General features: G+C 43.0%; 1 protein-coding gene across 1 annotated transcript; it reads right to left on the bottom strand.

The window, feature by feature from the left end:
- Positions 1-15,068: 15,068 nt before the first annotated feature.
- Positions 15,069-16,689, bottom strand: LRRC30 (leucine rich repeat containing 30). Its single transcript, XM_005866882.2, has one exon. The coding sequence runs from the start codon at positions 16,624-16,626 to the stop codon at positions 15,721-15,723; it is 906 nt and encodes a 301-aa protein (XP_005866944.1). The 5' UTR covers positions 16,627-16,689; the 3' UTR covers positions 15,069-15,720.
- Between the last annotated feature and the right edge of the window lie 6,425 nt (positions 16,690-23,114).

Below are 23,114 nucleotides of genomic sequence, written 5' to 3'. Positions count from 1 at the left end.
TACTCAGAGTACATAGTGCAAAAAGCATGCTCTGTGTCACCAGCCAGAATAACCCATCTGGGACATGCAAGCATCATCCATCACATTTGGCATTTTGATTCAGTGTTCCGTCTGAGGTTTGGAATGACAGAGCTGCCACCATATGTGAAATCTGCTTTCGCTCTGCTTACTGTTTCATTTCATCCTTGATTTACTGTCACTTTCAGAAGTATTGAACGCATTATTGTAGGGTTGAGTTGATGTCTACAACACTTCTTAAACTGTCTTCGATTTTCACAGCTAAATATTTTAAGAGTTGCTGCAACTGAAACCGGAGTGTAAAAATGTTTGTATTTGTTTATTGGGAAAGATAATCAGTAAAACATCACTACAATGCTTGAAGACCTGTTTGAGTCAGAAATGATAGACTATGGATCGGGACAGGCTGGCGTGTCTAAAGCTCTGGAGCCTGGAATGCAATGGGCTTAATGCAATTAACCACAGTGCCGGGCTTGGACTGTAGACTGGAAGGGTGTCACAGACAGCTCGTTCAACCTGGACTTCAGCCCAAAGAGTCAGACAGAAGATGCCTGTGAGAGATAGAGAGACGAGGAGAGGAGAGGCTGCCTAAGTCAGTGGCAGAGGTCTCTCTGCCAGCATGCACCCCAGATGGGAATTTCTTTCCCAGCAAACAACCAAGTCTGGGAATGTGCCCACAAGAGCAGTGGATGCTCTGGAGCTGGGGTGGGAGGTGCACATCAGAGTCACCCTGACTCCAGAGTGGGATGAGTTTGGGCATCTACCACTAGGAACTCAAAGGTCATGCTGGGAGAAATATGACCAGGGGGGATGCACTGGGTGCATCTCAAGTGCAAGTTCTAATATTCCTGGAGGGTTGAACTGCAGGCCATCATGGCACAAAAACTAAGGGCTCTCTTAGAGGAACATGCTGGTTCTGTTGTAGAAGGGGCCCACTCTAACAGTGAGAGCAGGCACAGGACAGGGACGGTGCAAGCCAGAAGAATCAAAGCCGAATGTGCAAGGAAGAGACCTGCCCAGAAGCGGACACAAAATGCCCCAAAAGCTCTTGTTGGAATGGCAGGAGGAATGAAGATGGACGGAGATCTGCCCACCGCCGGGCCCTTTATTTACCAGTCCGTGACTCCTTCTGGAAGCTTGTGAAGTCCAACCCGTTTCAGGTTTCACCATCTCCCACGCACCTCCTTTCTCTTCTTTTCTCCAGCTTTGACTCCCACTGACTTCTGATTCTCCCCTGGGGTCCCTGCCTTAGATGTTCAAGTGGATCCTGAAATTTCCCTCAGGCAGCATCATAGTGGTGCTCCTGAGATGAGCGCAGTGCTGCCCCCGGCAGGCTGAGAGAGGCATCACTCCCTCCTGGCTCGGCGTTCCTGACCCATAACTGTGGGCACCCTTTGTGTCCCACTCTCCACATTTATGGAGAATAACCAATGAATAGGGTTCTTGCAGAGATTGATTGGAAGATATAAATCACTCTACCGTTACTCAGTGTAAATCAGTTCCTACATGAGGATTCACCAACACCAATTTTGGGGGAATTAGTAGTAATACCAAAAACTACCATGTTCTTGGTTGAATATTAATGATCTCTTTCTTAAATACACATTCAGATGTACAAACTGAATTTAATCATCAATAAACTACATAGCTCTCTTTAATTCAATCGTTTCTTATAAAGTTCTGTGTTAAATCTTTTGTGTGCTATTAAGGGGAGGTATCTAAGCACAATGAGGGGGTCCCTATAGTCACAATACCAATGCCCTCCCTGGGTAGATCAGGGAAACACACCTGAGAGACCACATGGAACAGTGGAATCAGACAGACCTGTGGCCATTGCCAAGCTAACTTCCCTTACTAGATTGACAAGTAATTTAAGCTCTCCAAGGCTCAGTTTTCCAACCTGTAAAATAGGGTAATAATCATGTAAGAATTAAGTACATCTGACTCAAGGTAAGTACTCAATAAATGGTACCTGTGTTTGTGTTATTATCATATTTAATCATTATTTTATTTATTCCGCATACCACCAACTAGAAAACATAGTAGCTAAATTACAGCAACTAGATAATGCCTTCTGACAAACAGTAAATGAGATGATACTGACAATGGTGACCATTCTGTCCCCAAGCTAATCATTTATTTATTTGATTCATGACTGTGAGTTTAATTATGTATGCACTGTTAATGTTAAAGTTAACCTAAATAAGTGATGAGTGCTTTCATATGTTGAGTTACTTTCAAGTACAATATATTTTAACAAAAGTAACTTTGTTTTATACTAAAAGGTACTTCCTAATTGGGGATTCACATGTATCAGTTGATTGATTTAAGAAAATTTCAACTATGGCACAATTTCCAAATTAATGGTTTCTAATAATTAGAAATTAATGAATTCTATACAATGTATTAAGTACTTAATGTGGACCAGAAAAAGGTTATATGCAGAATAATACAGCAGTGAAATAAGGCAGCAATGTTGCTTATTGTTATGCATTGGGAAACATATTATACGAGTTATACATCTGTATCACTATATGTGTAATTACATATACATTAATTATATGTGTACACAAGCACATGCATATAATGTAAGTTATGGTAAGTACTATGAAGGAAAAGTGCAAGGTCAGAGAAAGTTTTTCTGAGAAAGTATATTTGAATTGAACCCTAATGGATAACTAGGCTTTGGCTTGCAACATCATTCCAGGGAGAGGGAGCAGTGTGTTTGAAAGTCCGAAGATAGGACCAGTGCTCAGAAAATATTCAGAAACCAAGGAAGGCTGGTATGGTTGCACATTCGTGAGAGAACAGAGTGGATACATAGTGCAAAAAGCATGCTCTGTGTCACCAGCCAGAATAACCCATCTGGGACATGCAAGCATCATCCATCACATTTGGCATTTTGATTCAGTGTTCCGTCTGAGGTTTGGAATGACAGAGCTGCCACCATATGTGAAATCTGCTTTCGCTCTGCTTACTGTTTCATTTCATCCTTGATTTACTGTCACTTTCAGAAGTATTGAACGCATTATTGTAGGGTTGAGTTGATGTCTACAACACTTCTTAAACTGTCTTCGATTTTCACAGCTAAATATTTTAAGAGTTGCTGCAACTGAAACCGGAGTGTAAAAATGTTTGTATTTGTTTATTGGGAAAGATAATCAGTAAAACATCACTACAATGTTTGAAGACCTGTTTGAGTCAGAAATGATAGACTATGGATCGGGACAGGCTGGCGTGTCTAAAGCTCTGGAGCCTGGAATGCAATGGGCTTAATGCAATTAACCACAGTGCCGGGCTTGGACCGTAGACTGGAAGGGTGTCACAGACAGCTCGTTCAACCTGGACTTCAGCCCAAAGAGTCAGACAGAAGATGCCTGTGAGAGATAGAGAGACGAGGAGAGGAGAGGCTGCCTAAGTCAGTGGCAGAGGTCTCTCTGCCAGCATGCACCCCAGATGGGAATTTCTTTCCCAGCAAACAACCAAGTCTGGGAATGTGCCCACAAGAGCAGCGGACGCTCTGGAGCCTGGGGTGGGAGGTGCACATCAGAGTCACCCTGACTCCAGAGTGGGATGAGTTTGGGCATCTACCACTAGGAACTCAAAGGTCATGCTGGGAGAAATATGACCAGGGGGGATGCGCTGGGTGCATCTCAAGTGCAAGTTCTAATATTCCTGGAGGGTTGAACTGCAGGCCATCATGGCACAAAAACTAAGTGCTCTCTTAGAGGAACATGCTGGTTCTGTTGTAGGAGGGGCCCACTCTAATAGTGAGAGCAGGCACAGGAACGGTGCAAGTATAATATGGTTTCTGTGACCCTGTTGACCACATGTAGGGAACTATTTTAGGAGGTAGTGGGGTTGTGCCAGGAAATTCACACATTGCCATATGACATCCATGATGCCACAAAGCACCAACAGAAGGCATTAAAAGATCTGGTCACTCAATTAGGTGCCATCTTTTGACAAGTGTCCCTCACAGGCACATGCCTAGAGCTGTGCTTAGGCAATGGCTGTGATGTCAGCCCCAGAGGCTATAGACACCCTAGTACAATAGTGGGATTAGCCTTGTCTAAATGTATTGACAAATATAGTAGAGGACAGGTGGCTCTACCTCACGACTCTTGAAATTAGAGGCACAAAAGGATAAGAGGCAAGTGACACTAATCCCTCTAATCACTTAACAAGGAATGCCAGAACAGCATTTCAAACTTGCAACACATGGGGATATATTGCCCCAGAACCACATCCCATAAAGGGGGCAAGCGAATCTCATGTAGAGTCCTGGGATCAGAGCAGGCAGTGGCTAACTTGGACCTCGACAATAAAGGATTTACACAGCCGAGTGAAATAACTTTCAGAGGAGTCTGGGTAGAAACCAGACCCGGAAACAGAACTTGGAGACACTGCAGTGGGGAAATGAAACCCTGCACAAGGAGCCTTAGGAAACATGAAGGCAAGGCCCGGAAGAAAAGGGCCTTGAGCTTGAGTAAACTGCTGGTGAACGAGGCTGTTATGAAACAACAGTGAGGGGTAGAATCGGTCTCTGGGAGTTGGGGTTGGCACATGAGGATTCTGCAGTGGGCCAGCCCCGGGAGCCCTGGTAGAGCTGTTGACCTCTTCCTTCTTCATTGCTGCTCTCTCCCAGTGAGGGGCAAACTGCGGAATGGCGAGTCTGGACATACTCATCTTACAAGGATATCCCAGGGCACGCAGATTCCCATGGGATGAGACTAAACTTTGCCATACATTTAATTTAATTTTTTTTTACTGAGAATACATAGTGCAAAAAGCATGCTCTGTGTCACCAGCCAGAATAACCCATCTGGGACATGCAAGCATCATCCATCACATTTGGCATTTTGATTCAGTGTTCCGTCTGAGGTTTGGAATGACAGAGCTGCCACCATATGTGAAATCTGCTTTCGCTCTGCTTACTGTTTCATTTCATCCTTGATTTACTGTCACTTTCAGAAGTATTGAACGCATTATTGTAGGGTTGAGTTGATGTCTACAACACTTCTTAAACTGTCTTCGATTTTCACAGCTAAATATTTTAAGAGTTGCTGCAACTGAAACCGGAGTGTAAAAATGTTTGTATTTGTTTATTGGGAAAGATAATCAGTAAAACATCACTACAATGTTTGAAGACCTGTTTGAGTCAGAAATGATAGACTATGGATCGGGACAGGCTGGTGTGTCTAAAGCTCTGGAGCCTGGAATGCAATGGGCTTAATGCAATTAACCACAGTGCCGGGCTTGGACCGTAGACTGGAAGGGTGTCACAGACAGCTCGTTCAACCTGGACTTCAGCCCAAAGAGTCAGACAGAAGATGCCTGTGAGAGATAGAGAGACGAGGAGAGGAGAGGCTGCCTAAGTCAGTGGCAGAGGTCTCTCTGCCAGCATGCACCCCAGATGGGAATTTCTTTCCCAGCAAACAACCAAGTCTGGGAATGTGCCCACAAGAGCAGCGGACGCTCTGGAGCCTGGGGTGGGAGGTGCACATCAGAGTCACCCTGACTCCAGAGTGGGATGAGTTTGGGCATCTACCACTAGGAACTCAAAGGTCATGCTGGGAGAAATATGACCAGGGGGGATGCGCTGGGTGCATCTCAAGTGCAAGTTCTAATATTCCTGGAGGGTTGAACTGCAGGCCATCATGGCACAAAAACTAAGTGCTCTCTTAGAGGAACATGCTGGTTCTGTTGTAGGAGGGGCCCACTCTAATAGTGAGAGCAGGCACAGGACAAGTACAATATATTTTAACAAAAGTAACTTTGTTTTATACTAAAAGGTACTTCCTAATTGGGGATTCACATGTATCAGTTGATTGATTTAAGAAAATTTCAACTATGGCACAATTTCCAAATTAATGATTTCTAATAATTAGAAATTAATGAATTCTATACAATGTATTAAGTACTTAATGTGGACCAGAAAAAGGTTATATGCAGAATAATACAGCAGTGAAATAAGGCAGCAATGTTGCTTATTGTTATGCATTGGGAAACATATTATACGAGTTATACATCTGTATCACTATATGTGTAATTACATATACATTAATTATATGTGTACACAAGCACATGCATATAATGTAAGTTATGGTAAGTACTATGAAGGAAAAGTGCAAGGTCAGAGAAAGTTTTTCTGAGAAAGTATATTTGAATTGAACCCTAATGGATAACTAGGCTTTGGCTTGCAACATCATTCCAGGGAGAGGGAGCAGTGTGTTTGAAAGTCCGAAGATAGGACCAGTGCTCAGAAAATATTCAGGAACCAAGGAAGGCTTGTATGGGTGCACATTCGTGAGAGAACAGAGTGGTGGGCAATGGGTCGGAAGAAAGAGAGCTTGAGTTTGCAAAGCCTTGTAGAGCATCTGAATTTTATTGCAAGTACATATTGAGGGACTTCAAGCAGGGGTCCAAAATGATCCCATTTGCATTTTTTAAATCCTTCTTTGTGCCCGTGTGGAGAATGGATGAAAAGGGGCTGAGAGGAGGAACTGGGGAGATCAGAAAGAGACAGATGGTGGCTTAGTCAGGCCGATAGGAGAAATGGAAAGAAGGATTTTGGAGGTAGAATCTCAGAACTGGGTGACAAATTAGATGAAAGGATTAGAGAGGGAGATGGCCAGAATGAATTCCAGGTTCCTATGTGGAAAACAAGGAGGAAGAATAATATTTAAGAGAAAATTATCAAGAAACCCAAGCCAGAAGAATCAAAGCCGAATGTGCAAGGAAGAGACCTGCCCAGAAGCGGACACAAAATGCCCCAAAAGCTCTTGTTGGAATGGCAGGAGGAATGAAGATGGACGGAGATCTGCCCACCGCCGGGCCCTTTATTTACCAGTCCGTGACTCCTTCTGGAAGCTTGTGAAGTCCAACCCGCAGATGTGCAGGAGGCAGCTGATGGATGTTTCTAACTCTCTATCCTTCTCCCTTCCTCTCTGTAAAAAAAATCAATAAAATATATTTTTAAAAAAAACCAATTGACTGGACTGTTTTCATATGGGTGAGCCCCTGTTACTGCAAGTACTTGAGCATAAATCTTTTTTTAAAAAAATATGTATGGAGAAATTTAATTCAGATTAGATGAATTTTAAGGTCTGTTTAGTTTAATCCTAAAGTTTGCAGCCATTGCAAGAATGTTAGTCTGATAATATTCAGAAAAGAAAAATAAATGTTTAGCCATCCCTTGACCTATGGAATTGGGTACAGCTTATAATTTTTTTAATGTATTTTATTGATTTTTTACAGAGAGGAAGGGAGAGGGACAGAGAGTTAGAAACATTGATGAGAGAGAAACATCGATCAGCTGCCTCCTGCACACCCCCCACTGGGGATGTGCCCGAAACCAAGGTACATGCCCTTGACTGGAATCAAACCTGGGACCCTTCAGTCCGCAGGCCGACGCTCTATCCACTGAGCCAAACCGGATAGGGCAGCTTATAATTTTTATAACATTTGATATCAAATTAATTGCCACTTCTCTGCATTACACAATATTGTTACATTATGTAAAAATTAGAGTTTTGAAAAGATGTGAAGTAATGTGGTAACATTATCATAAAGCCTTAGTTTTGCACAAAATTCAAAATAATGTCAATCCCCTAAGTTAAAAAAAAATTAAAATTTGTGGTTTCAAAGCTGATAAATCCTGTGAATTTTGAATTGTGTTTCATTTTAGCTGTATTTCATTTTAGCTGGTAAACAGAAATACTGATCACTCTTTTCTCAAATTCATGATGAACTATGATAGTTTTGAATTAAGAAAGGTATAGAGGAAAATATCCTCACTTAGAGTGAGGCTTTCTATGTGGCAGAATTATAAGACTTTACCTAGAAATCACCTGCCCAGCCCCCATAGATGTAGATTTATACAAATGCTATACATCCAATAGAATTAGTGAATCATCTTGTCCTCTAAATATTTTATATATATTCACAAATGTATTATTTTTAGAGGTTCTTATTTCTCTTCCTCTGTCTCTCATTTTTCCAAAATATAGATTTAAAGTAAGTTGTTAGCAAGTTTGTAGACAGTTTTTAAACTGTAGCGATACGTGGGTAGAAAAGCAAGCATCAAATTGGAAATTGCTCCCTACATTTCTATTCCACGAAGGAGGAGGAACTGCAAGAAGGGAAAAGCCTGTCATCATCAAAACACATGTGGGGAAAATAATTTCCCAGTGTGGAGATAAAGTTCTGTGAGCTGTCTCTGCAGTTTGAGGTAGGAGTATCGAATCTATTCAAAAGCCCTAGAATTAGCAGGATATAAAAGACAATCAGATTATCTGACCAATGTGCAGGAGAAATATGTGCATGTACATACCCTTAGAACTTTTTCTTTGTTTTTCAAAACTATTCGACATTGTGTTTTACTTTTTTTCAAATATCCTGTGCCCAAAAAAAAGAAAGAAAGAAAGAGAAAAAGAAAAGAAAAGAAAGAAACAATGGCTCATATCCTGCATTGGTCCCAGAAAGGGAGACCCTCTCTCAGTGACTTGTGTGAAAACAGACCATCATGTATACTGTATGAGGCAGTGTCTTCCCCACATGTAAGAATAAGAATAGGAAGCACCATAATTCCTCCATGTGCATTACTTTATGGTGCTTCCATGCCTGTGGAGAGAATATGAGATGAAGCCAAAATAAAGGATATTATTTAATTAGAGTTTTGAAAGAAAGCTGTTTGCTTCTGCTTATATAGGAGAGAAATGAGTGATTCAGATCAAGAGCTCAACTCACTCTTTGGAACACATTATGCCTTTTCTTTTCTTTTTTTTTTAACAGGAAAGATTTCAGCTCTAAATTCCCAAATAATATTATTGAATCAAATCCAATGAGGTTTTTAAAAAAATAAAAAATAGATAATTAGGAATTCCTTCTCTTCCAAAAACATAGGAGTTTTAAATCAACAAAGTGAAACAGGAATATTACCTCTGATCCCCCAATCCAATAAAAAGTTAGAGATGGAATCCAGACAGTTTGGAAGTCTGCAAACTTCTACTAGTAGATTCACCCTTAATAAATGCTTAGTTCTTATCTGCTGGCTTAAGAGTTATGGACAGATGAGATCTCTGGCAGGGGTTACTAGTATCTGGAACTGACAAAGAGCAAGTAGACTATACCTTTATTGGGTTTTAAGGGAATTGTATTGCCAAAGAAACCACAAGACTGGCCTGCAAAAGCCTGTGGCTATCTGAAACTTAAAGTAATCAGAGCCTCCTAAAGCTTCACCAACGAGTAAACAGCTTTGCCCACTTCATCTGTGGCATCAAGGATAAAGGACAAGAAAACTCCCAAAGGGCCAGGGAGGACAATCCACAGTGGAATTGCTCCAAGCACCACAGTCTAACCCAGGGGTCCCTGCACAGACAGGGCAGAGAGTTTGCAATTCCTGTTGGTGGCATTTGACAGTTGCTATGGGCCAGTGGCTGCTGTCTGTTCCTAATTTTTCACTCTTCTGAATGGCAGTTGTTATTGTGGTTACCTACAATAAAATCATCATAAAGCTTATAATAGATAGATAGATAGATAGATACTTAGTTCTTTGTATATCTTTGAAAGTCAACCAAAATTAAATTATATTTTTATGGTACTGCAAGGGGATATTAAAACACTCATACTGAACTTGACCCATCTCCTCAATGCTTTTTGCTTTTCTTGAGTAATCACAATAATTATAAGCTCAGGTATCTATTTACTGAGGCATTTGATAAGGGGAAGACAAAGCAAAAAAATATATATATACAGTCTGAATTTCAAAACTGAAAGAAACTTAAAGAGAGTTCACTTTATAGTGAGTTCAATTTCTTGAAAACTGAGGCCCAGAGAGACCAAGTCATCTGTGTAAACTGGTTCACTTTTTCATTTACTCAATGTATTCATTCATTGAATATATTATTATTGAATATCTTCCCTATGCTGGATGCAAAGATAAAAGTCAGCAGAGTTTAAAGTCTCAGACAGACCTAGTCAGGAAAAGCAGCAGCACCAGGTAGCCGCTGAGTCTGGGATACATATAGTGTTCACCATTTTCCAGCGGGCACATACTGTGCTAGCCCAGGTTCTCTCCACTCTCTGGTTTGATATGGAACATCTGGATTGCTGGTTACACCCAAGGACACCAAGCCCTGCCCTCGACCTCCTTAATCTGAAATGATACCAAAGAGACCTGGGACTTTAAATTTTTAACAAGTGTCCAGATGAATCTAATCAGGAGGCACTAGCAGAGCTTCACCTGCTGGTCAGTGACCTCCCACCTTTCACTGCCCTTTTTCAGTTGGTAAGCTCTTCACCCAATTGGCTTAAAAGTCTCATTTCTGACTTTTTAGGTAGGAGCCTATTTCTCAGTTCAGTGTCAGCAACAGATTATCTACTGAGCTTTAAAAACAAATTAAAGAAGCCCTGGCCTCCCTCAGACTAACTATGTCAGAATCCCTCAAATTAAGGCCCAGGGCTTTCTTCCTTTTTTTAAGTTCCACGGGGGTTTTGACGAGCAGCAGCTTTGAGGACCACTGCCAACCTTTCTTTCAGAACCCTCAGGAAAGACCTTCTCACACAGTGAGGTAGGAGCGGCTCTGGAGTACCTCTGGAGCCCATGACACATGCTGTCGCCATTATCATAATATGCAGACTTTCCCATCATGGGCCTTCCCAACATCTTAGATTCAGGTAGGTATTATACAGCCGACCATTCTAGGACAGTGAAATTCACAAATTTTCCATCAAGGCAAACTAAAACAAGGTAACCGCTGGATCAATAATTGTCATGTTAGATTGTGTGTTCTCCACACCATTTCATCACATCACATGTCTGTCCCTCCTGCCATCTCACCCACATGCCTTTGTACTTGTTTATGCACCTGTTAAGGCAGTTGTAATCACGGGATTGCATTGTGTTTAGCTGAGGCTCATCTTCTTTGTCCGTGGACTTAAGACCCTGTGGAGGATGGGAGCTAGTTCCCAAGCTAAGTCCCCAACACCTGCACCGTCTTAGGATGCACAGGTACTCAGGAAGTGCTATGCAATCGACATGGCCAGCTCTCAGCTGGGAGCTTTTCCCGCCATCCCATAGGGCTCTTATCTCATGCATGCATATGGTGATGGGCATGATGTTCCAGAGACAGAAGATAATAAACTTCCCCAAGTGGCAAGTCCTGGCACCCTGACTTCTAGGAAACTCAAATCACTCAAGAGCAAAGAATGTGGGTGATTATGTGGTGTTCCATTGGCAGCTCTAACTCATACCATCACAGCCAATAGTCTTCTAACTTTCATAGTGTATGTTTCTCACAAAGGTATCAGGAAATACTTTGACACTTCATCTTTTATTTTCTGTCTTGTGCTGAAATAAGGAATAAGTCTAGACACAGTAGGAAATAAGGTCTTTCCTTGCAAGTAGATTCCTATGACACTACTAAAAAAATCTGTATAGCAAGCTTTATGCTCATAGCTTTCCGTTATGCGTTCCTAATGATGCCCCCGCTCCTACAGATTTGTTATTAGCCCTCTTTGCTTTCCTTTTATTACTATGCTGTCCTTTTCTTTTCTTTTTAAATTAGTAATGCTTTGGATTCAACATGTAACTTGACAGGTAACTTAAAAGGAACACTTGTAAGAAGTTCTTTTCTCAACAAGGTCAAGATTGTTCCCATTATTGTTATAATAGCTTTACTGTTTCTCTATATTTTTATTTTGTTTTCTTAAAATATCTGACGGAGTTGTATTTTGCTGTTCTTGGATGAATTATAATGAGTACTAGTACTTAGTTGCATCATCAAGGGTACTGTTACTTAGTTGCACATGTAATCTAGGCTGGATATTTTATGTTTCTCAAGTATATGTTACACAAAACTGGAAATCATTCTTTGATGGAGTAAGAAGATAGAGCACATGTGGTTACTGAAGTAGATATGGATGGAATAATTGAGTATTTAGTAACTTCAAATTGGCTAAATCTAACAGTTCAAATTTTTGCATTTTTTCTCTCTTTCTAGACCATTTCCTGAACTCATCTTCTATTTTTCACCATTTGTAATGGAATCTCAGTGACTCCATTCAGACTCCCCCTAGTCTTTGAATATTACTGAAATGAATCAACCCAGTTCATGTTGATATCTCCACGTGTTTTCCGGTGACCAAGCCCACAGTTCTTTAACCTTCCTCTGTTTTTAATGTACACTCGCCCTAACCGGTTTGGCTCAGTGGATAGCGCGTCGGCCTGTGGACTGAAAGGAATGTACAGCTATCAAATGTATATTTGGTATGTGCTTTGAGGCATATGAATTTTAAAATGCAATAATCCGTTACCAAAAGAAAAGGATTTTGTTTAATGTATCCCTGCAAATAGTGACAGCATTCCCTCTTTATCTCTTTTCAGCACAAACATGACATCATTGTGAAGTACAGGTGCAGAGTCCTGAAGTCACTCTATCTTTGGTTGTTACAGAAAGGCAGTCTATTAACTGAAGCCTGAGAATGGAGTACATTTCTTCTATTAACTGTTTATTAAGTCGACAAGCTAAGTAATGACTACATTTTTCTTTCTAATATACATCAGTTTTATGCATTTAGCAGTATTTTTCCTGGAACAGATGTGTCTTTTCAAAGCCGTCTTTCTTTCCTATGAACATAGGATTTCTTCTTAATTGTATGCTTGTAAGCTGCCACTGCATTAAATAGTGTTTCTGAACACACCACTGAGATTGCTCCGTTCCAAGAGCCAAGTGACATGAAAACCACAGTATCATCAAGATTGTGAGCAGCCAGCTCCCGCATCAAGCTCCCAATTAGCTGGTATTCTTTGGCTAAATATATTCACAGCCAATGCAGTCATCTCCAGTGCTTTGGTTTCAGAAGCCTTAGAAATACCTGGGAGTTATTTGAATGTGGCAGTATTTGAACTACGACAAGATACGCAAGAAGCACTTCACAGTCAATCAGCAAACTGTAGGTTTGACAGAGAAACACTGAAGGCAGTATCAAACTCCATCCACGTTCCTGTTTTGAATAACTAAGCAGATTATAATCAGCACTTCCCTTTATCAATAAAAAGGAGCATTCACAAAGAATCAATATCTAAAGAACATTAGGCAACTACTATTACTTTTATGATTTCCTCAATGCTAAGTGTTAACAAAGAAAACCTTGCTGCTATACTTTTTGAAAAGCACCAATGGAAGCCTGACACTATGTTGATAACACTTTTTTTTTTTTCACATAAAAAGTATAATGAGCTCTTGGGTCACTTTCAATATATGGTTAGGTTCTTTTTCTGGAGTAAAGTTACTCTGGGGTCAAGTGACTGGAAAAGCAAGGAGAGGAAATAAAGTGATTGCTCAGCAGGAGAACTGGGGTGCTGCTGTCCCGGCCAGCCTCTCCGCTCACAGCAAGATCATGGAAATTCGGCGGGAGCCCACTGGTTCTTCAGCAGCAGCCATGGATAGGCGTGATCTGGCACCCACCGGTGTCTGTCTGACAGCTGCCTGTGCTCCAGCCAGCGCTCGGTAAGTGATCCTGCAGAGGCTCGCCCTGCAATTTCCCACTGAGTCATGAGGTCAAGTAAAACCTCCACTGATGTCTTTAATGTCTTTAAATAGCCTTGGCTCTGGCAGGCTAATGTGGGTGAAGATACTGGAGTGTGCCCGTGTGTGCCTGGCAGGGAGAGGCAGGTCTCCGGTTGCTGCTGGAGGGGGAATTTAAGAGGGGACTTCAGCTGCCGCCCGGTGACACTGGTAAGATCTGTTTGCAATGGTTTGACAGAGAGCTCATGCGCAAATGTGCTAATGACCTATCGTATCTGATGATAACAACTTTCGTCTTCTGTGAGTGGGAAATTGACTTGGAAGTCTGTTTGGAAAATCACCTATCCTATTAATAAATGATATGGACCCTCTTTGAGCAGCTCTTAGAAGATGGCAGCTCCATACTAAACCTGCCTATGCTCAGACCCAGTGCCCCAGCCCTTTGCTGCTCTTTCCCACAGCGGATAAAGGGAGGAGAGGGAGGAATTAGGGTGCAATGGCTGCAGGGGATAAGGGTTTGACTGATTTCTCCCAGTCCTGTTTTTTTGTTTGTTTGTTTAGTTACTGTTCTTTGTTTATTGAGACCTTGGGGCTTGGTCTAGTCTACACCATCCAGTGTGTTCCCCTCACTCCAGCCCATCACTTACATTTCTCTTGAGAGGGATCACGGCTTGCTGCACATCACAGGAACCCACGTGGGCTTCTGTCCCTTTCACCACATTGTGGGCTCCTTGGTAGAAGGAGCAGGGCTTTACTCCTCTCGGGTTCCCGGCCCACGGGAGTGAAGAGATGGTGCTAACAAATATAAGTTTAACTGAATTAAGCCAAGGGGTATTAAGAAGTTAGACAAGTCTTGGCAGCAAACCCAAATTCTGTCTCAAAATAGTTAGCCATATTCTAGTCAAAAGTGCCAAGACACTTGAACAGTGGGCTCTCCATTGACCTGCAGGTGCTATACTTTCGTCACTGCCACCTCTTCATCCTAATTCTTTAACTCTCAATACACAATAAATGTTTTAGGGGCTCTCGGCTACTGTGACAACAGTAAGACTTAGTGACCCTTGTGGCAGGAACTCTAAAATTGCTCGTCCTGCTATCACATTTAACTAACAGCTGTGTATTTTTTATCATTAAAAACAAAAAAATGTAATATTTTAGAGCCTTTTGTCCAGAGCTTTAAAAAAATGTCACTAAAGTCCTTTTTAAATGGTCATAAGTGAAAGCCAAGGGGCAAATATCACCCTCCCCTGAATGTTAGAAGGGCAATTACATTTTTTGTGTGACTTGTCTATGCCTTACCTTCTTTTTCCTGCCTTTAGGCCATTTTTTTCTCAATTATTATCTCATCTCTGAGAGGGCAGACCCAGTAAGGGAGGAGAAGGGAAGTTAGAAAGGATGACAAGCATTGGCTGGCATCTTTAGGGAAGCTCAGGGACATGACTATGGTCAAGAGGATTGGGAAAGAAGGTTGAAACTGCACATTAAAATCGGGTTGTTTTTATTATCTAAAAGCCATCATGAGCCAGTCACTCAGCACCACACGTAAACATGAGCAGCTTGATTGTTACTCTACAGTCATTTTAGAGACAAGTTTCCTCTGATTGTTCCCCCCTGAACTCGAGGGGAAAGCTCTGCCTGACTTGGTCATCACCAGAAGGGCAGGGCTCCAGCTGGCCCTTTGGTCCCAAGTAAGGCTTGGTCCAGGCTGGTGCAGGAGCGTGTCTTGCTGTTGCTACCTGGCCTCCGGTTGCCAATTCAAGGGTTGACACCAGATGTTGCCAATGCCTCGTACCATACTTGGCACATACTTAGTAAATATTTAACTTTTGGATTCCATTGAATCAGACCTGCTGACCATTATTCCAAGGGTCGAATCCCATTGCTCCTCAGGAAAATTAGAGCAATTATTTCTCTTTGGAGAAAACCGAAGTCCTGTTTCAATTTATATTTAGAATGAGATGACCATATTTTGGGGTTATTAGGAACATACAGAGTTCAAAGCAAACCCCTGCCTAGAAACCCCTGCCTAGAATGCCACTCAACTACAATTGAGCAAATATTAACACACGCCTTGACCAACCCAACAGTAAGAGGAGAAAGCTCTGACTAGAGAAGTACCCCGTGGGCAGAGTCCGGGTGAGCTGGCTGCTGTTCCCGCCTCCGCGGCCACTCAGCTGTGCTTTTTGTCCTTCAGGTAGCTGACCAGCATCTCCAGGCCCCCCTCCACCAGCTCGGGCAGAGGCTTGGCTAACGGGTTATGGGAAATGTGGAGCCCTTTGTCCATGGGGTTCCAAGCGATCCTCGCCAGTCTGCACAGCAGGTAGAGTTCCTCCGGGAGGGTCTGGATGTCGTTGTTGTTCAAGTTCAGCACCTCCAGGCTGGCGAGGAGGCAGAGCGAGCGCGGGAAGGAGTGGATGCTGTTGTTCTCCGCAATGAAGATCTGAAGGCTGGCCAGGCACTGGATGCTCTCGGCGATGTTCTCCAGGCGATTGGAGCCCACGTGCAGGAAATCCAGCTCCTTCAGCGCAAACACGCAGACGGGGATGTGAGCAAAGCAGTTGTTGCTGAGGTTCAGCTTCCGCAGCCGGGAGAGGTCGGCGAAGCTGGCGGGCAGCTGGGAGAGGCGGTTGTGGGACACGCTCAGGACCTCCAGGCTCCTGCAGGCGCTCAGCTCGGCCGGCAGCTCGCTCAGGCGGTTCATGCTGAGGAACAGCACCTTCAGGCCCTGCAGGAGGCTGACCTCCGCGGGCAGGCTCTTCAGGTGGTTCCCGCACAGGTTCAGCACCACCAGCCTGCTCAGCCGGCCCACCTCGGGGGGCAGAACCCGCAGCTGGTTGTGAGACAGATTGAGCCTCTGGACCTCGGACAAGCCCCACAGGAAGTCGGGGATGTCCGTCATCCCCTTGGTGACCAGGCTGAAGCTGATGTGGCGCAGGCCCCGCTTCAGCAGGGCCCGGGGGTCCCTTCCCGAGAGCAGGGCGTCATCCCACGCGGACAACTTCTGCCTCCTCCGCAGGCAGCCCATCCTCCCGGGGCCCTTGTCCTTGCAACCGGCCCTGGACTGCCTGGCCCCCATGTGTTTTCCCCTCCCCCCTCTCCCCCTGGGGCTCAAAGGCTGGGATGAGTCCTACCCCAGCTGCTGAAAGCCTGGCTGGCGCGGGCCGGAGCGCAGGCGGAGGTGAGGACAGGCCGGCGGGCAGTCACGGGCGGAGGAAGCTCCCGGAGGGTCTGGGTCAGATGTCCTAGAGGAGACGCAGGACAGGCGGTGAGGTTAGATGGTGTCTCTCCGAGCCGCGGGCTGTAATGATATACTCGTCCCTGCGGCGGCTGCGGAACTGAACCCTTCACTCCCTCTGTTTGTTGCAAGGCAGCTGTCACTGTCATTCTGCCCGGGGTTAACCAGGCTGGTGTGTGCAAACAGGTCACAGGGAGGCTTTATGTAACTCCCCCCTCTCCGCTTAGCTTGGGTACCACAGCTGAGCGGGGTGATTAACAAGCCCACCCTCCAAAAGAAGCAAAGAGGAAGAATAAAGCAGGCCACGCAAGCCCAGGCTCCATGGTGGCCGACTCATCCAGGGCTCCAGAGCGAAACTGGACTAAATCCTGGTGACAGAGTTTGTTTCCAAAGCTAAGGATCCTCAGATGATAGACTCACTCATTTCAACTTTGGTGAGTTGTGTAGTTGTGGAAACGTAACAGAAGTGGCCAGGACACCTGGAATCCTCCAGGCCAGAGGTCTTCCAGGATGCTCATCAGTGAGGGGAGGAGAAAGGGGGTCCAGACCCCCACTCCCATTTCAACCAGAGAGCTCTGGGGACCTCTGTTTTACAGGGGCTTCCGAGTGGGGTGCCCTTTAAATGTCTGAACAGCCTCTTAAGTGGCTGCCTTGGTAAGGTAAGCAGGGGGTGCCCACTGTTTTGGAAAAATACAAAAACAAAACAGTATAGAGTAGCGGTTCTCAACCTGTGGGTCGCGACCTCTTTGGCTGTGGAACGACCCTTTCACAGGGGTCGCCTAAGACCATCCTGCATATCAGATATTTACATGACGATTCATAACAGTAGCAACATTACAGTTATGAAGTAGCAACGAAAATAATTTTATGGTTGGGTCACAACATGAGGAACTGTATTTAAAGGGCCAGAAGGTTGAGAACCACTGGTATAGAGAGACCTCCCTGGGTATATACCTCTTTCTCTTTCCCTTCCCTTCTCTCCCTCTCCACCTACCCCCCTTCTTGAATTTAAAAAATAAAAAGTCAATTTATACCCTAAGTAAAGGGGGTTAGTAGTTGGTGTTATATGCTGAATTGTGTCTCCTCCAAATTTCAAATGTTGAAGTCCTAACTCCCAGGACCTCAGAATTTAGAGACTGGGCCCCGTGAGAACACAGGGAGAATCCTGCCACCTGCAAGCCAAGGAGAAGAATCTCAGAAGCAACCTGTCCTATGGACACTTGACCTTGGGCATGTACCCTGCAGATTTATGTTCTTTAAGCCACCCCATCTGTGGTGCTTTGTCCTAGCAGCTGATACAGCTGGGGAGGAGGCAGATATGAGGCCTAGGTAAACAAAATTAATTAATTAATTAATTAATTAATTATAAAAATAGGCCATGATTAAAGGGAGAAGTGATATCCGGGTCGATGATCCATGTTCTGAGAAAAGGGTTTGCAGTCTGTATTGAGGGCTGGATTGGCCGGAAAGCATGTGGCTTTTGCAGGCAGCAGCCCCCAGCATAGCAGGTGTGTGTCCTGGACAGCGATGCTGGTCCTATGACCTTGGTCTCAGAGTCCAATCACCAGGCCAGAAGCCAGAGCTGGGCCCTGACTGGGTGCTGCCTGGGGCATCTGTGGGCTCATCCACTGAGCGGCCAGTGTCTGGGCAGGAGCAGCAACAGGAGGTATAAAGCAATGCAAGGCCATTTCTCACTCCACTTGGCATTTGAAAGAGATCTGACCCCTTTCTACCAAGTAAACCCTTGGACAAGGGGGAGAGTGGATTTTTTTAATGAAATACTTAAATGTTCTATTAATTGGGGGAGGGAGGTAAGGTAGCTAAATTTGTGCCCTAAGTTTTTGGAGCAAACCATGCCTTATAAGTGCATATGACAGTAGGGTTCTGCTGTTTTATAAAAAGTTCGCTAGGCTTCTTTTCCCCTCTTTTCTCTCATGAGCAGGAGAAATTATGCTAGAATTCCTGAAATGTGGAAAATAACAGGAGCTGGGATGGTTTAAACAAGAATCAACAGCTTTCTTCTTTGTGGCAATTCTTTCTTTTTCTCTTAACACATCTCTCCAATAATAACTGTTTGAGCATTTACCAATAGTCAACATTTATTGAATGTTTACTATGTAAAAGGCATTGCACTAGGCACTTTACATGTAGGATAGAAGTATTAAAATTATCTTTATTTTACAGATAAGGAAACAAAGATAGGATGAGGTTAAGTAACTTATGCAAGATTAATTCACTTGCCCAAGTTCAAGTATCTAACTAGTCAAAGTCAGACACAGAATTCAAACCCAGTTAGTCCAGTTCTACCACCTGCTGGAACTATTAGAAGACTCTGGGGTTATCCCTGTAGAAAGATGGATTAACTATGGCTAGATTGTGTGTGTTCTTTTCAAGTTGCTGAAAGCTAGGTCTGGAGAGAACATCGTTAAAGAAATGACTACATAAACTACATACATAAAAATAACTACATAATTAGGCATTAATCCTGCTTTCTGTACCCCATCACAACAGGGAAAGCAAAAGTTAAAATATCATTCCAGAAGACTTTGACATAATGGATTTAATCCCCTCCAAAAATAGTTCAGTTCTTCTCTAGCAAGGTTCTCATATATCAAAAGGACCAGCTGTATGAATAGCTGACTTTATTTCTTCTAATTTTTTTGAAATGTAGATACTGCCCACTTAGTTAACCATGGGTTTGCAGTCAGAGCCTGTGTCACCTAGAGCACGGTCATGGTCTCAGGCCCTGTCCTCATCTATGAGACAGGCCTTTCAGGTGGACGATTTCCCAGGGCCACTTCTCACTCTGTGAGTTGAATTCTCACTACACATGAGACCACTGTAGGGAAGTGTAAGTCACATCACTTCTTTTCTGGTGAAAGCATGCAAATTCAAGGCAGCTTCTATTTTGTTTACTTTGATATTGGTCCCTGGGGAATAAACAGTAACAGCACTGTCGTCTTCCCTCTCTCCCTCTCTCCCTCCCTTCTTTTCTTCCTCCCTTCCTTTTTAAATAAACTTTTTATTTAAAAAAAAAGAGTAACAGGTAATGCTGTTTGTTGGCTTTATGATTCATTATGGAGACCACACATCTGACTTTTTCCAAAAGAGACTTTTCAAGACTCTCTGAGAGGCTTATAGTTTGGAGTACATCTCAGGAGGAGTCATTGTTGGACAAAGTTTTGAAATTCCAGGGCATGGTAAGTAATGTGCCTGTCTTTAAAACCTAAAAAAATTATATAATAATTGAAATGCATTTAGCATGCTCAATGTATTTACTACATTTTTGTGTATTCCAATTGATAATTATTCCAATGTATAAAAATCGACATTTATTATTTTTTAATCCTACTTCAAATAAAACTGAAATGATGAGAGTATAAAATAGTAGGTTATAAAAACATCCAAAGCTACTCCTGAATTCACACTAACAGAATATCTATTGAAAACAATTTCTTTTCTTCTCGCGATGGTTTTTCAACTTAACAGTCATGTCATGTCTGTTAATTTTGGAAAAAATAAATGTGTATGTTTAAATAATTTATTAAAATAACAATTTTACTGATTTAAAAAATGTTAACAGAAAAGTATGAAGAGACAATCCAGTTAACATTTTGAATATGTAAATCTATATGTTTTCCCTAAGCATATCTTCTTCAATGTATTTTCTTTCGTACACACACAAAACATTTTTTTCATCATTGCACCAAGCACAGCCTGATGCTGGGTTTCACAGACATCTGCAGAGAGGCTCCGTTAAACCACCATGTCCTCAGGACAGCCCATGGTTAAGCATCTGTAAAGTGCATGCAATGACGAAACCCAAAGTGTATAACAAAATCCCCTAAACCATGGTTACTGATGCCATGATTCATAGTAGAGTGATGGTACATGGTGATACCCCAGTCAATGATAGATTTCACATAAATGGTGGGTATTATACACAAATACCCAACACATACACATGCCCCTGGATGCATTTACTGAATATTCTCCATGCCTTTGATTTTATGTTGTCCTTTTTCATGAACTTTACACTCTCTTCTGGGCCAATCAATGTTGTATCTGTTAAGCATCTCTTATCTATCTTTCACTCACCTTACATTTACAGAGTATTTACTTAATGTCAAGAGCTGTTTTAGACACTATTACATGGTCTCTCTGATTTTCATAAGACTCATGAGGTCAATATTGTTAACCTCATTTAAATCTGGTGAAGCCAGCCTTCAGTGGGGTTAATTGATGCTCCAATTACAAGCCTCGTTAGTATCAGCATTATTATCAACATCTAGTCTTCGGCTCTAACTCCTGTTCTCTTTCTACCATGTAAATACCTGGCTTTCCTCTGCACAGATTATTTTTCTTAGTAAAGTGGCTTATTATTACTCTGATTAGAAAATGCCCCAGCCTTACAGCTCACAGCAATCCCATTGAAAGGTAGCAACAGCCTGGCGGTCAATGTCATAAGCTGGGGTTGCTGTGGCTGGCCATCTTGGGTTGTAATCTGAGTTTATTACTGAAAGCTGTGTGACCTTGGGCAGGTTACTTAGCTTGTCTGGATTTCCATTGCCAGTGTTTTTAGTTGAACTCAAAGAAGAGCTGAGATGGGCGTCTGGGCTGGTTCAGGAGTGGGAGACAGGATGTGCAGACAGACGCCTGGGTTGTTCTTGAGCGAAGCGCTGTCTGTGAGCCACTGCTCTGGCGCTCAGCAGTCACATAAAGCTGCACATTCTGGTCTCAGCCTCAGAGAGGAGACAGACAAGGTATGAAGAACAAGGAATACAGCTGAGGGTCACTGCAGCCCAGTGTGAACAGATGGAGAAGCGTTTTCTTTGTGTCCCCGGTCATGCACTTTGTGGGTTCTCACTAACTACAGACTGACACGTGGTTGTCTCCATACCTCAACAACTTCTTGGGTTTCCCTTTCACAAGAGGGGCATGGTTGGGTATCATGCCTACCCTTATGGGGACTATAGAACCTTTTTTTTTTTTTAGCTAGGCTTATATTAAGGAAAAATTACTATTTGATTCAGTTGGCAGCTCAAAAATAGTCCCAAGTCTAAGAATTAGATCAGATTTGGAGTCTTCGGAGATTGCACTGTCTCCATAAAGGCTGGTAGCACCCTCTAATGAAATATTTATTAGAACTGTGGTTTTGCAAATGACAGATCAATTTAAAGTAATGTTTCTTCTGCAAGCTAGAGGAGCATTGCTGAGCTTCACACCCATCACAAGCTGACATTTCCTTGAACCTCCTAGCATCAGCCTTTCGTTGTGTAGTGAATGTGTGACACAAACGTAGCAGAACGTATGCTCCTGCAAGGGCACACATTGCTCTAAGAGGCCAGCACAGCAGCCCAGGTGCCAACATAAATAAAACATGGGCAAATTCAGGAAAACAGAACACGTAATGGAACTGAGATGAGGACAAGAGTCAGGTTTTGTAAGACCATCCCTAAGTGGACGCAGCTTATGGTTTTATCGTTTCTTCTCAAATCAGGGCTGAATGGTTGAGTAGGCAGCCTCAGGAAGCCTGTGGCCATGAGGGAGGAACCACAGATACACAGAACTTCCTAGTAGCAAACATAGCTGTCTTGGTGGGGAAATACTTTTTTAAGAAACTTGGGACATAAATGGAGGAAGAAACAAAGAGCAAAAGAAATGAGGTGACCTCTTACAGAGAAATCCTGAAGTCCCATAAAAGCTGTTTTTGTTTGTTTGTTTGTTTGTTTGTTTTGTTTTGTTTTGTAACGGGCCATACAAGTAGAAGGAACCCAGTAAAAATGTACTGAACTATCTTTTCTTTCACTTTATTAATTGCCTCTTCCTTTGTTCCTCCAAACCCTGGATGCCCTTTAGCATGGCTTTGATTTAGTGAAATCCTAACGTGATAAGAAGTGAAAAGGCAAGCAGAAAAGACAGAATTACGGATATCAAAATTGGTATAAGTAGTGAATTTGAGACTTTCGCTTATAGTCAAGATGGGATATCTGAGAAACAGGACAAAATACGTGAAACAATGAGTTCAGACATTTGACACGAGTGCAATGATTCCAAAGACAAGAGGAACAAACAAGGTTGCCCTGCCACTGCCTGCTTACTGCCTGAAGGGAAGCACCACGAGGAAAGATGGGCCGTCTGCCGGAGTTCAGGAGATCAGCAACCTGACAGTAGGTGGGAAATCATTTGAGCTTCCAGCTTAATGCAAGAGGGTCTCCTATTAGAGCAGTGGTTCTCAACCTTGCTCTAATGTTGTGACCCCACCCCATAACAAAGAAACAGAATTTCTGGAGGATGAGGCCCAGAAATCAGGATTTTAAAAAGATCCC

This window comes from Myotis brandtii, unplaced genomic scaffold, assembly GCF_000412655.1.
Source record: "Myotis brandtii unplaced genomic scaffold, ASM41265v1 scaffold240, whole genome shotgun sequence".
Classification (NCBI taxonomy): domain Eukaryota; kingdom Metazoa; phylum Chordata; class Mammalia; order Chiroptera; family Vespertilionidae; genus Myotis; species Myotis brandtii.
The sequence above is the reverse complement of the archived record's forward strand: the minus strand, read 5'-3'. Positions and strand labels throughout refer to the sequence as shown.